This window comes from Rhinoraja longicauda, unplaced genomic scaffold, assembly GCF_053455715.1.
Source record: "Rhinoraja longicauda isolate Sanriku21f unplaced genomic scaffold, sRhiLon1.1 Scf000072, whole genome shotgun sequence".
Classification (NCBI taxonomy): domain Eukaryota; kingdom Metazoa; phylum Chordata; class Chondrichthyes; order Rajiformes; family Arhynchobatidae; genus Rhinoraja; species Rhinoraja longicauda.
In genome coordinates this window covers 213,057-226,189 of record NW_027601290.1, presented here as the reverse complement: position 1 = coordinate 226,189, position 13,133 = coordinate 213,057, and the positions used below count along the sequence as shown (strand labels likewise).

At 48.4% G+C, this 13,133-nt stretch overlaps 1 protein-coding gene across 1 annotated transcript in view; it reads right to left on the bottom strand.

Annotated features, from left to right (window-relative positions):
- Positions 1 to 13,133, bottom strand: part of LOC144589752 (NACHT, LRR and PYD domains-containing protein 3-like) — a 30,355-nt gene that overhangs the window by 5,720 nt on the left and 11,502 nt on the right. Inside the window, exons 3-6 of the mRNA XM_078394851.1 lie at positions 7,851 to 7,943; positions 5,710 to 5,876; positions 2,014 to 2,185; positions 1,848 to 1,913 (exon numbers count right to left, since the gene is read on the bottom strand). Coding sequence (XP_078250977.1) covers positions 1,848 to 1,913; positions 2,014 to 2,185; positions 5,710 to 5,876; positions 7,851 to 7,943 — 498 coding nt within the window. The remainder of the gene's footprint in view (positions 1 to 1,847; positions 1,914 to 2,013; positions 2,186 to 5,709; positions 5,877 to 7,850; positions 7,944 to 13,133) is intronic.

Genomic DNA, 13,133 nt, shown 5'->3' with positions numbered 1-13,133 from the left:
GGGAGTGAGAGACAGATCCGATTCATTCAGGTTTCTATCCACTGTGGTGGAGGGAACCTCATCCTCGACATTGTAGACATTCGGGAATGTTCTCAGAAATGTACATATTTTCAGTGTGTCAGGACCCTGTGAGGAATGTGTGGGGTTATAGTGTGTCAGGACCCATCTAGGAGTGTGTGGAGTTACACAGTGTGTCAGGACCCATCTAGGGGTGTGTGGGGTTACACAATGTGTCAGGACCCATCTAGGAGTGTGTGGAGTTAGTGTGTCAGGACCCATCTAGGAGTGTGTGAAGTTAGTGTCAGGACCCATCTAGGAGTGTGTGGGGTTAGTGTGTCAGGACCCATCTAGGAGTGTGTGGGGTTACACAGTGTGTCAGGACCCATGTAGGAGTGTGTGGGGTTAGAGTGTGTCAGGACCCATCTAGGAGTGTGTGGAGTTACACAGTGTGTCAGGACCCATGTAGGCGTGTGTGTGTGTGGTTACACAGTGTGTCAGGACCCATCTAGCAGTGTGTGGAGTTACACAGTGTGTCAGGACCCATCTAGGAGTGTGTGGAGTTACACAGTGTGTCAGGACCCATCTAGGAGTGTGTGGGGTTTTCCCGTGTGTGAGGAACCCTGCCAGCAGTGTGTGGGGCATCACTACGCACACATTCTCCCCCAGGTGTGCACTGGATATCACTGATTTCACCCACAACCTGATGCATTGCAAAGCCTTGTACAATTAACGCCTGGAAGAGTTGAAATAATGCAGTGTAATAGTTCCGGTCAGAGATCGGGTGATCTGGAAACTACCATCTACCTCCTTGGTTACACGCGGGCAATCCTAGATCGGACTTTCCTCCTTTTACCCTGCACTAAACGTTATTTCCTCATAATTTATCTATACTGTATATGGCTCGATTATAATCACGTCTTGTCTTTCTGCTGACTGGGTAACACGCAACAAAAACGTTTCACTGTACCTCACCATATGACAGTACTGTCACTATGTGTCAGTACACTAAACTAAGCTGCACTTGAATCCACAGACAAAGAAGAAATCCATAGAGAATCCCCGTGTCAAAAGAGAATAGACAATAGGCCATTCGGCCCTTCGAGCCAGCACCGCCATTCAATGTGATTATGGCTGATCATCCACAATTAGTACCCCGTTCCTGCCCTCTTCCCCTACCCCCTGACTCCGCTTTCATTAAGAGATCTATCTAAATCTCTTGAAAGCTTCCAGAGAATTGACCTCCACTGCCTTCTGAGGCAGAGAATTCCACAGATTTACAACTGTCTGAGTGAAAAAAAATGTCCGCATCTCCGTTCTAAATGGCCTACACCTTATTTTTAAATTGTGGCCCCTGCTTCTTGACTACCCCAACATTGGGAACATGTTTCCAGCCTCTAGCTTCTCCAATCCCATAATAATCTTATGTTTCAATAAGATCCACTCTCATGCTTTCAAATTGCAGTCGCTCCAGTCTTTCAAAATACGACAATCCCGCGATTGCTGGAATTAACCTAGTAAACCTACGCTGCACCTGCTGCAAGAATGTCCTTCCTCAAATTTGGAGACATAAATTTGGTGTGGTCTCACTAGTACAACAGCAGAAGGACCTGCCCTGTACAACTGCAGAAGAACCTCTTTGCTCCTATACTCAACTCCTCTTGTCATGAGGGCCAACATGACATTAGCTTTCTTCACTGCCTGCTGTACCTGCATGCTTACTTTCAGTCGAACAATTACTTAAGGTTTGTTCTTCTGATTTCCAATTCTGCAAATCTCTGAACAAACAGTTTCAGTATTACATCAATTTTAACAAGTCATTGGTGTGAACTGTACATTTCAACACTCACCTTCCATATGAGAGGATAATTCAGATAAACCACTGGTGATGTTCATGTATTCTTGTGGATCAGGACCTGTTCAAATCAAAGAGCATTCATTAAACCAGACTTGAATAACATTGTTAACACCAGTGTTCCAAAGTGATATTCAGTTCAGTGTGTTGATTTGCCGTACCGAGCTTCTGGATTTCTTTCAGTATTTTGTCCAGCTTTGGTAATTCATTCTGCATTTTCACAAAGGATTCCCACATCACCCGCCGGGGCCGGTTGCCTTTCTCCATCACCAGACTTAGGAAGATGGTCGAACAGTCACTGCGGTTTCCCTTGTCCACGAGCTCAGTGATATTCTGTGAAGAACAATAATGAATATATTGAGAAGTGAATGAGACAGTGCTAATGGGGGGGGTATTAGCGATTCAGCAATGGGATATTCTGGGATTATTGAGCATAGAGGCAGGCATTGGTTTGCCTGTTCATACACCCATGACACTGGGCTGACAAACTGTGCACTCCCAGAGTCCTGACAGTGTGAAACGCGCTTCACACCTGGCAGTGTCCGAGAACACAGCAGAGTACAGCACGGGAACAGGCCATTTAGGTCAACAATGGCTGTGTTGATATGGATGGGAAATTTATCCAATTCATTTTGGCCTCACATAGATAATATCCCACTAGAAATTGATGCGTCCAGTCCAGCCTGCATTGCTTCCTGCTCGGCATTTTGAAGCTACTATGTTATTTCATCTACATTCTTACCCACTCTGAGCCCGCACCGAACTTCTTTCCACCTACCTCGACTCCATCCTATCCCTGCTGGTCAAATCCCTCCCCACCTACGTCCAAGACACCTCACATGCTCTCCATCTCCTCGGTAACTTCCGGTTTGCAGGCCCCCACTCCCTCATCTTTACCATGGATGTCCAGTCACTCTACACTTCCATCCCCCACAATGATGGTCTTGAAGCCCTCCGTTTCTTCCTCGACCGTAGAACCAGCCAATCCCCATCTAGTAACACTCTCCTCGGCCTGGCAGAGCTGATTCATACCCTTAACAACTTCTCCTTTGGCGCCTCCCACTTCCTCCAAACCAGAGGCGTAGCTATGGGCACTCGCATGGGCCCAGCTACGCCTGCCTCTTTGTCGGGTACGTCGAACAATCCCTGTTCCAGCCGTACACCGGACCCATCCCCGAACTCTACCTCCGCTACATCGACGACTGCATTGGTGCCACATCTTGTGCCCATGCAGAACTCACTAACTTCATACATTTCACCACCAATTTCCATCCTGCCCTTAACTATACTTGGACTATCTCCGACATCTCCCTCCCGTTTCTGGACCTCACCATCTCCATCACAGGAGACAGACTAGCCACTGACATCTACTACAAACCCACTGACTCGCACAACTATCTGGACTACACCTCTTCCCACCCTGACTCCTGCAAAAATCTATCCCCTACTCCCAATTCCTCCGTCTACGCCGCATCTGCGCCCGGGATGAGGTGTTCCACACTAGGGCATCAGAGATGTCCTCATTCTTCAGGCAACGGGGCTTCCCCTCTACCATTATAGATGAGGCTCTCACTGGGACATCCTCTATATCCCACAGCTCCGCTCTTGCTCCCCCTCCCCCTCCCCCCCCCCCCCCCATTCGTAACAAGGACAGAATCCCACTCGTTCTCACCTTCCACCCCATCAGCCAGCGAATCCAACAAATCATCCTGCAACGTTTCCTTCCCCTACAACTGGACCCCACTACCGGCCACATCTTCCCAACTCCTCTCCTTTCTGCGTTCCGCAGAGACCGTTCCCTCCGTAACTCCCTGGTCCGCTCGTCCCTTCGTACCCAAACCACCCCCTCCCCGGGCACTTTCCCCTGCAACCGCAGGAGATGCAACGCCTGTCCATTTACCTCCCCCCTCAACTCCGTCCAAGGACCTAAACAGTCTTTCCAGGTGAGACAGAGGTTCACCTGCACCTCCACCAACTTCATTGATTCTATCCGCTGCTCTAGATGTCAATTTCCCTACATCGGCGAGACCAAACGCAGGCTCGGCGATCGTTTCCCTCGACACCTTCGCTCAGTCCGCCTTAACCAACCTGATCTCCCGGTGGCTGAGCACTTCAACTCCCCCTCCCACTCCCAGTCTGACCTTTCTGTCATGGGCCTCCTCCAGTGCCATAGTGAGGCCCAGCGGAAATTGGAGGAACAGCACCTCATATTTCGCTTGGGCAGCTTGCAGCCCAACGATATGAACATTGACTTCTCCAACTTTAGATAGTTTCTGTCTCTCTCTTTTCCCCCTCCCCCCTCCCCAGTTCTCCCACTGTCTTCCTGTCTCCACCTATATACTTTCTTTGTCCCGCCCCCTGACATCCGTCCGAAAAAGGGTCTAGACCTGACGTCACCCATTCCCTCTCTCCTAGATGCTGCCTGACCTGCTGAGTTACTCCAGCATTTTGTGATACCTTCGATTTGTGCAGCATCTGCAGTTATTTTCCTACACTCCGAGCCCGCATTCACTCATTGACCAGATAACTTTTTTATTTCTATACCTACCCCAGTTACACCCGATCAAAGACTCCCTCTCTTGCACATTTCCTGCAGCTCATCCCCTCCTTTTACTGCATATGAACTCGGCTCCTCTTCCCACAGATGCGCGCATAACTGGCCTGCTGAATATTGTTCAGATTGTAGATTTTAGCAAATGTACTTTTTTTCCTTTTTTTTTCAATTGAATGACAAGCGAACAGTTTAATGTCTTAGAGTAATTCAGCAGGTCAGGCAGCAAAATGGCGGCGCTGCCCTAGCAGCTGCGGCTTACCTGCGGTCCATTTGTCTTTGTGTTTTTGTTGTTTTTTTGTCTTAATTGTAGTTGTGATGTGGTGTTTTTGTGTTTGTGTACTATGTGTATATGTGGGGGGGAGGGGGGGAACTGTAAAATTGTAAATAGGTGTCCCTTCCGAACGGAGACCCGACCTTTGTTTTCTGGGTGTTGTCTCCGTTCCTGCTGCGGCCTCCCATCGGCCCAACTCCTGGAGCTGGCGGCCTCCAGGGCTCTGGTTCGCTGAGCCCGCGGATCTGACTTACCATCAGCGGAGCCGGCCGTCCTCGGAGGCTCCGGGAGCGGCTGGGACTCGCCTTAGGCTCGGGCGGCTGCAGACCGTCCGGCGCGGCCTGCAACCACAACAACCTGACCGCGGGAGCGGCAGGAGAAGGGAAAATACATTGTGGCCGTCCATCACAGTGAGGAGAGGACTGGGGGAGACTCACTGTGATGGATGTTTCTTTGATGGATGTTTCTTTTTTTGTGTGTTTTTGGGGTTGTGTAATTTTAATGCCTATTTAATGCTTTTATTGTTGGACTGTGGGTGACTGAATTTCGTCCAATATTGGATGACAAATAAAGCTATCTTGAATCTTGAATCTCCAAACACAGAGTTATTTAGTGCAGCACAGTATGTTCTTTTTTTGTAAACCAGGATCTTCAGTTCTTGTGCTTTTGCCTAATGCCCTCTGTGGTTTAACGAACTGAACTAAATGCGACCAATGAAACCGATGCCACATAAAACATGTTATCGTTTTTGATTCTAGTTTACAAGTTTACTGCTCCCTGACCGTTGTGCTAAGATGCATGTGTGGGAAGAACAGCTGGATCAGAATGGACAATTCTCAGAAGTTCCCATGTCACAGGTTTTATTCCTGATACCAGATCTACAGGACACAAACCGATCAGAGATTATTGCATTGTCCATTACATTGTTCAGCCCAGGGAGTGCGAGGTGAGTGAGACTGGCATTGGTCACTCTTCCCCAATGCCGTCAGTTCTGTGACGGGAAACAGAAGTCACCGTGATCCTTCCACTTACCACGTGTTCTTGTTTAGTGAAATGTCCCTCCGGTCTCATCATGAAGCTGAGATTTTCAACCCCTTCTTCAATCGCCTGTTTTAGTCTCTCCCGATAGAATTTTGTTAGTTGGAACAATTGGTACTCGTTCCACTGTGTCAGGAGCTCAGACAATGTAGGCGTCAGATCTGTGTATTCAAAGAGAGAAACAAAACATCATCTGAATCAGTACCCTTGGCTCCCGCTACAACAGCAACCCTCACCCTGAGTGTTCCAGGCTCCTAATGAGAATGATCCAAGAAGAATATCGGAATAAGACAATTTGCTGGAGGAACTCAGTGGTTCAACCATCATCTCTGGAGAATATGGTAGGTGACGTTTCAAGTCTGGATCTTTTTTTAGGCTGATTGTGGTGGCGATGAGTGGGGAGAAATGTGGACAAGAGGAAGAACAGGTGAAAGACTGTAAGTAAGGTGGATACAGGTGAGGGGAGTTTTTGATAGGCTGATAATTGGGGAAAGGCCAGAGATGAAAAGACAGGTGTGAAACAAATGGAGTGAAGAGTCGCAAATTGTGCAGTGAGATGAATTCATGTAAGTGGAAAAGGAGGGGGTGGCAGAAATTTGCGCGAGGAGCAAAAATGGTTAGCAACCGGAAAATCCACTAGGTTTTGGCGGATAAAGCGGAAGTGTTCGGAAAAACAGTCGCCGAGTCTATGCTTTGTCTCACCAATTGCCAAACATTGCAACTCTCGTCCCATTGCCATAGCAACCTCTCTGTCCTTGGACACATGCTCACTGAAGAAACAGCACTTCACATTACGCTTGTGTCGCCTTAAATCCAATGGTATGAACACTGAATTCTCCAAGATTAAGTAACAATCCAAACCGCACACCCGCCTTATTTCCGCCCACTCTCTCCACAGTCTCGCACCGATTTCTCCCCTCCCCATTTCCTTCCTCCAATATTCCTTTCTTTACTCTCACAATCTCCAACACTCAGTCCTGCTGCTTAACATCTTGATGTTCCATCTCTAGCCTTTGTTCAACCAACTACCTATCAAAAAAAACCTCCTCAATAACATCCATCTCACTTGCCAGGCTTTGTGTTGCCGCACCTCTCTGCCAGCTTACGGCTAACTCTGCCATCAGTCTGAAGAATCGGAGAGGCTGAGGCAAAGTGTGAGCAGGGGAGAGTTGGATAGCGTCCGAACCGAGGAGGATGTGACGGTGTGACCAGGGAACATGGGCCCCAGGGGGATGGGGCAGCGTTGGACACGGGAAGAGTGGGCACTGGGGGAGTGTGATCATCTCCATAGCCGGTGTTCAGACAGAGAACAGATCACAGCAAAAAAACGCACATTAAACGAATGCACTGATGAAGAGGTTCAGATGCACTTATCGCCTGAGGCAACCCTGTAGTTGATGCCAGCTAATCTTCCTAGGATTATCTTCCACATGCATGAACTACCCAGCTTCACTCCACTCTCTGTGGCCTCATGCTCCCTGGCTTCAATGGATACTTTGTCATGTGTACCGAAGATCAGTGACCATCCTCCTGTACACGAGGATCAGGAGAAGAATCGATACACTATCTGTTATATAGAATAGGTAACTGCACACACTCTTTTACCCAGAGGAGGGAAATCAAGAAACAAATGACATGGGTTTCAGGTGGAGTAGGGGATTTTATGACAAAATCGGTACATGGATGGGATAGGTTTAGAAGGACATGGGTCTTACGCAGGCTGGTAGGACTATAGTAGATCGGCCATGTTGTTTGACATGTCCAAGGTGAGCCTTTTTCCATACCGTATGCCTCTATGACTCTGAGGTACAACTTGACCATAATAACTCTAACAGTGCAGACTGCACAGAGTCCAGATACAAAAGTTGCCATGTTTTATGCGTCATCTTATACTCTTCACTTTCTCAGAAAGCCTCTCCCCAGTCACTGCATGAATGCACATCTGAATCTTCAATGAAGATGATTCATCACCTCTACGATCACTCCCTCTGTCTTTTCAACTACCGCCAGCAGGGTAACATCCTCTCTTTCTCAATCCCTTCCTTATTCCCTTATCCTTCGGACCTGTCGACCATGCATTAGATGCAACCAGATATCAAGACAACATTTACATCTTGAAGAATTCTGCAACACACCTGTGTCCGTCCTTGTTGTTGGGGTCACTGGAGCCGCAGTCCTGTTTCCATCTTCTGCCATTGTGTGGATAGGTATTACCATATTCTGCTGCTCTGCAGTAAACCGAATAATAATAGTGGGATTAGACAATGATTAAGACAAGAAGGAAAAGATTGCCAAGTGAACCGTGAACCACAATCCACCACTACCAATCTTATGGTGTTGGGGATGGGAGCGGGTAGGTTTTGTGGGAGGGGGCGTGGAATGTCCACATTGATCCAGAAACTAAACTGAATCTGCCATTTCCATCCTGTGGCCTGGTGGTATAACAGTATTGAAATCTTGCACTGAGACTCGCTTCTTCACATTCAAACCTTCCCCCATGGACCACAAGGGACACGTCATATCATATCATATCATATCATATATATACAGCCGGAAACAGGCCTTTTCGGCCCTCCAAGTCCGTGCCGCCCAGCGATCCCCGTACATTAACACTATCCTACACCCACTAGGGACAATTTTTTTATTTTATTTTTACATTTACCCAGCCAATTAACCTACATACCTGTACGTCTTTGGAGTGTGGGAGGAAACCGAAGATCTCGGAGAAAACCCACGCAGGTCACGGGGAGAACGTACAAACTCCTTACAGTGCAGCACCCGTAGTCAGGATCGAACCTGAGTCTCCGGCGCTACATTCGCTGTAAAGCAGCAACTCTACCGCTGCGCTACCGTCAAGAGATGTTGTAGCTCCTACGCCATCCAGGATAACACTGACCACTTGCCTGACTTGACTTTGACTTCTCCAACTTCAGATAGTTCCTCTGTCCCTCTCTTTCCTTCCCCCTTCCCAGATCTCCCAGTCTTCCTGTCTCCACCTATATCCTTCCTTTGTCCCGCCCTCCTGACATCAGACTGAAGAAGGGTCTCGACCCGAAACGTCACCCATTCCTTCTCTCTTGAGATGCTGCCTGACCTGCTGAGTTACTCCAGCATTTTGTGAATAAATACCTTCGATTTGTACCAGCATCTGCAAATATATTCTTACACTTGCCTGACTTGCGTGGCAGCCCATTCACTTGGATAAATGGGTCAATAACTAGACCGATGCTGCAAAGGCCAGTGCTGGGTCTCCCTATTTTACAACCTACATTAATGACGCGGATAAAAGGACTTCGAAGTTTCGCAGGGCACTTGAAAATATGGCGCGCGAATTGTTTGGAGCATCGAAATTGTCTGATTGAGCAACTAATAAGAAGGCAAGATCCAGCGAAGCAGCCCGTTGGGAGTGGCTGTGTTGGTAGAGAGGCTGTGTAGAGGTAAAGTGCTGTGCAGAGGGCAAGTGCGAGTCTTCGGCTCACGAGTCTATGGCAAGGAGACTGAGGAGAGGGGGCTGCAGATAAAGGTACAGTCTGTTGAACCTGCTGTTTAGCCAGTTGTGTGATATTGGTGAGCTTGTTAGTTCTTATTTCAGTAGCGTCAAGAGGCAGGTGGAATGATGCAACGTTCCTCCTGCAGCACGTGGGATGTCAGAGCAACTGCTGGTGTCCCTGGTTACCAAACCCATGGGAAATGTGTCCAGGTGCAGCTCCTTGCAGGCTGTGTTTGGGAATAGGAGGTGCAGACGGAAGACCTCGGGATCATCCGAGAGACCTTTTGGACAAAACTAACAGCGAGGTGGGTCATGCCCAAAGACCAGGATAAATGGAGGTGGGTGACCCCCAGGACCTCTAGTTAGCAAAGGGTAAAGGTGGCCAATCCCTTTCAAATCACGTAAAACGTTTGGAGACGGTTAGGGGATGACCCGTCAGGGAGAGCAGCAGTATCAGCAGGATGAGACTCCGTGCCTGGCAAAGCCATAGTGGTAGGATATACATCTGTTGGGGAGAGAGGAGAGAGGTGGACAGGAGATTCCATGGAAGCAATCGAGACTCCTGTATTGTGTATTGCTTTCTGGTGCCAGGGTCCAGGATGATTCGGAGCGGCTACTTGATATTCTCAAGGGGGAGAGTGAGGAGCCAGAAGTCACTCTGCATGTTGATACAAATGACATTGGACGTTCAGAAAAATGTATAAAATACAGCGCAGTGATCTCCGTAGTACTCCTTGTGCTCCGTGCTGGGGCCGACGTGACCTGTACAAGAGGGATGAGTTGCAGCTGAACCTAAAGGGAACGCCAATATCCTGAGCGGCAGCTCCCAGTCTCCATCACAAGAAATAGACCACTGCCTGACGTCTATTACAAACCCACTGACCGCCACAACTATCTCGACTATACGTCTTCCCACCTTGCTTCCTGCTTTGACTCTATCCCCTCCTCCCAAATCCTCCATCTACGCCGCATCTGCGCCCAAGATGAGGTGTTCCATACTAGAACATCTGAGATGTCCTCATCTTTAGGGTACGGGGGTTCTCCTCTCCCATCATAGATGAGGCCCTGACTCGTATCTCCTCAGTACCCCGCAGCTCCGCCCTTGCCCCCCCCTTCCTATTCGCAACAGAGACAGAGTCTCCCTCGTCCTTACCTTCCAACCCATCAGCCGTCGCAGACAGCACATAATCCTCCAACATTTCCACCACTTCCAATGGGGTTCCAGTGGCCACATTTTCCCATCTCCACGCCTTGCTGCCTTCCGCAGAGGCTGTTCCCTCCACAACTCCCTGGTTAACTTATCCCTTCCCATCCAAACCTCCCCCTCCCAGGTACCTTCCGCTGCAACCGTACAAGATGCAACACCTGTCGCGATACCTCCTCCCTCGACTCTGTCCAGGGACTTCGATAGTCCGTTCAGGTTAGGCAAAAGTTAATTTGCACCTCATCCAAACTTATCTACTGTATCCGTTGTTTCGGGAAACAAAAACTGCAGATGCTGGTTTAAATCGAAGGTAAACACAAAATACTGGAGTAAGTCAGCGGGTCAGGCAGCAACTCAGGAGAGAAGGAATGGGTGATGTTTCGGGTCGAGGCCCTCTTCAGATTGATGTCAGGGAAGGGAGTGGGACAAAGATAGGATGTAGTCGGAGACAGGAAGATTAGTAGGTGAACTGGGAAGGGGAGGGGATAGAGAGGGGAAGTAGGGACTACCTGAAGTGGAAGAAGACAATGTTCATACCGCTGGGGTATAAACTGCCCAAGCGAAAGATGAGGTGCTGTTCCTACAATTGCCCATATTTTTGTCTTTCTTCGGTTTAAACCAGCATCTGCAGTTCCTTCTTACACATCCTGGCCGGAAGTTTGCTGCAGCTATGTGGGTGGATCGACGCTAGATTGGTTGAAGGATGAGATCCAATGCATGACTGAGGCAGATGAGAAACAGGAGGCGAATTTTCAGAGAAAGTTCAGTTGACAAAATAGGCATGACAGCGAGCCAGGATGGGCTACATGATTGTATTGCAATTATTAATGTCAGGCTGATGAGCTGAGGGTGTGAATAGGTGTGTGCAACTGGGATGCTATGTTGACTGTTAGGCGATGACCCGTCAGGGAAGAGCAGGAATATTAGGCAGGAGGAAGCATCGTGCCTGGAAGACCCATCGTGGTGGGATTCCCATAAGTTTGGGGGGTGGGGGTGGACAATATAGACGTGACAACAAGCGAGGTAGGGCTGTTTGATTGAATTGCAATTATTTTAATGTGAGAGGTCTGAGGGGTAAGGCGGAGGAGCTGAGGGTTTGGGATAGGTATGTGCCACTGGGATGTTGTACCCATTACAGAAATCTGGCTAAGTGGGACAGGACTGGCAGCTTAATGTTCCAGGATGTAGCGAGTGAGGCGAGGGCGAAAGAGGACTTTATTGAGTAGGAAGAATGTTGCGGCAGTAGACCGAGATGATATGGCGGCGAAACCGAGCGCAGGCTCGGCGATCGCTTCGCTGAACTCCTGCGCTCGGTCCGCATTAACCAAACTGATCTCCCGGTGGCCGAGCACTTCAACTCCCCCTCCCATTCCCAGTCTGACCTTTCTGTCATGGGCCTCCTCCAGTGCCATAATGAGGCCCACCGGAAATTGGAGGAACAGCACCTCATATTTCGCCTGGGCAGTTTGCAGCCCAGTGGTATGAACATCGACTTCTCCAACTTTCCCTCCTCCTTCCCAGATCTCCTATATCCTTTGTTTGTCCCGCACCCATTCCTTCTCTCCCGAGATGCTGCCTGACCTGCTGAGCTGCTCCAGCATTTTGTGAATAATTTGAGATGGCTCATGGCTCGTTCAAGTAAGTCTGTATTGGTGGAGCAATTAACTAAAAAGGAGCTGATCACCTTGATGGGTATGTGAATTGCTGGGGGAGGGGGGTGGGCGGGGGGAAATAGTCAGCGGTAATTGGAGGAGCGCAAATGCCAAGAGATTACAGGTAGCTATACGGCTAATAAGGTAGTCATTTTGGGGGATTTTGACTTACTGTCAAAGGAATATCCGGAAATTGGGATGCTTTGAAAAATGTTGTGACAAGAGTTCAAGGCATGCATGCTCATATTAAAGAGAATGGCAAGGCAAGTGGGAGCATCGAAGCTTGCATGATGAGAGAATTTGAGGCTCTGGTCAGGGAAATGCAGGCAGCTTGGGATCGATCTAGGAACGTGGGATCAAGTCTATTCCCAGAAGAGTTTCAGGAATTGAGGAGCATACCAAAGGAGGATATCAGGCGGGTATACATGGATCAAGAGGTAGCTCTGGCAGATAATATTAAGGGAGATTCAAAGTTCTAATTGATATTAAGGGAAATAGGGCCCTTTAGAAACCAAAGTGGTCATCTCAGTGTGGAGCCACAGGAGATATACAACGTTCTTATTGAGTATTTTACCTCTGTGTTTAATCTGGAGAAAGATGGGTAATGCAGGGAACGTGGGACAATTAATGGAAGTGTCGAGAACAGTCTATATTACTGTCGAGGAGGTGCTGAATACCTCAAGGTGTATGAAGGTGAATACATCTCCAGGGTCTGATCAGTTATGTCCGAGGTCAGTGTGGGAAGGTAGACTAGAAATTGTAGGTGCCTTGGCTCAGCTATACGAATGATTATTAGATACAGGTATGTGCCGGGGGGGGGGTAGCTATGCCATGTCTGCATTTAAGAGGGGCTGCAAGGTAAACCATGGGAAGTATAGACCAGTGAACCTAACGTCTGTGGTAGGCAAATTACTGGAGAATATTGAGGGGAACGATATATCCATATTGGGATTGATAAGGACTGATTGTGGAGAGTTAGCATAGCTTTGTACATTGGAGATCATGTCTCACAAATCTGATTGAATTTTCTGAAGTAACTTAAAAGATTGATAAGGGAAAAGCCGTAGACTTT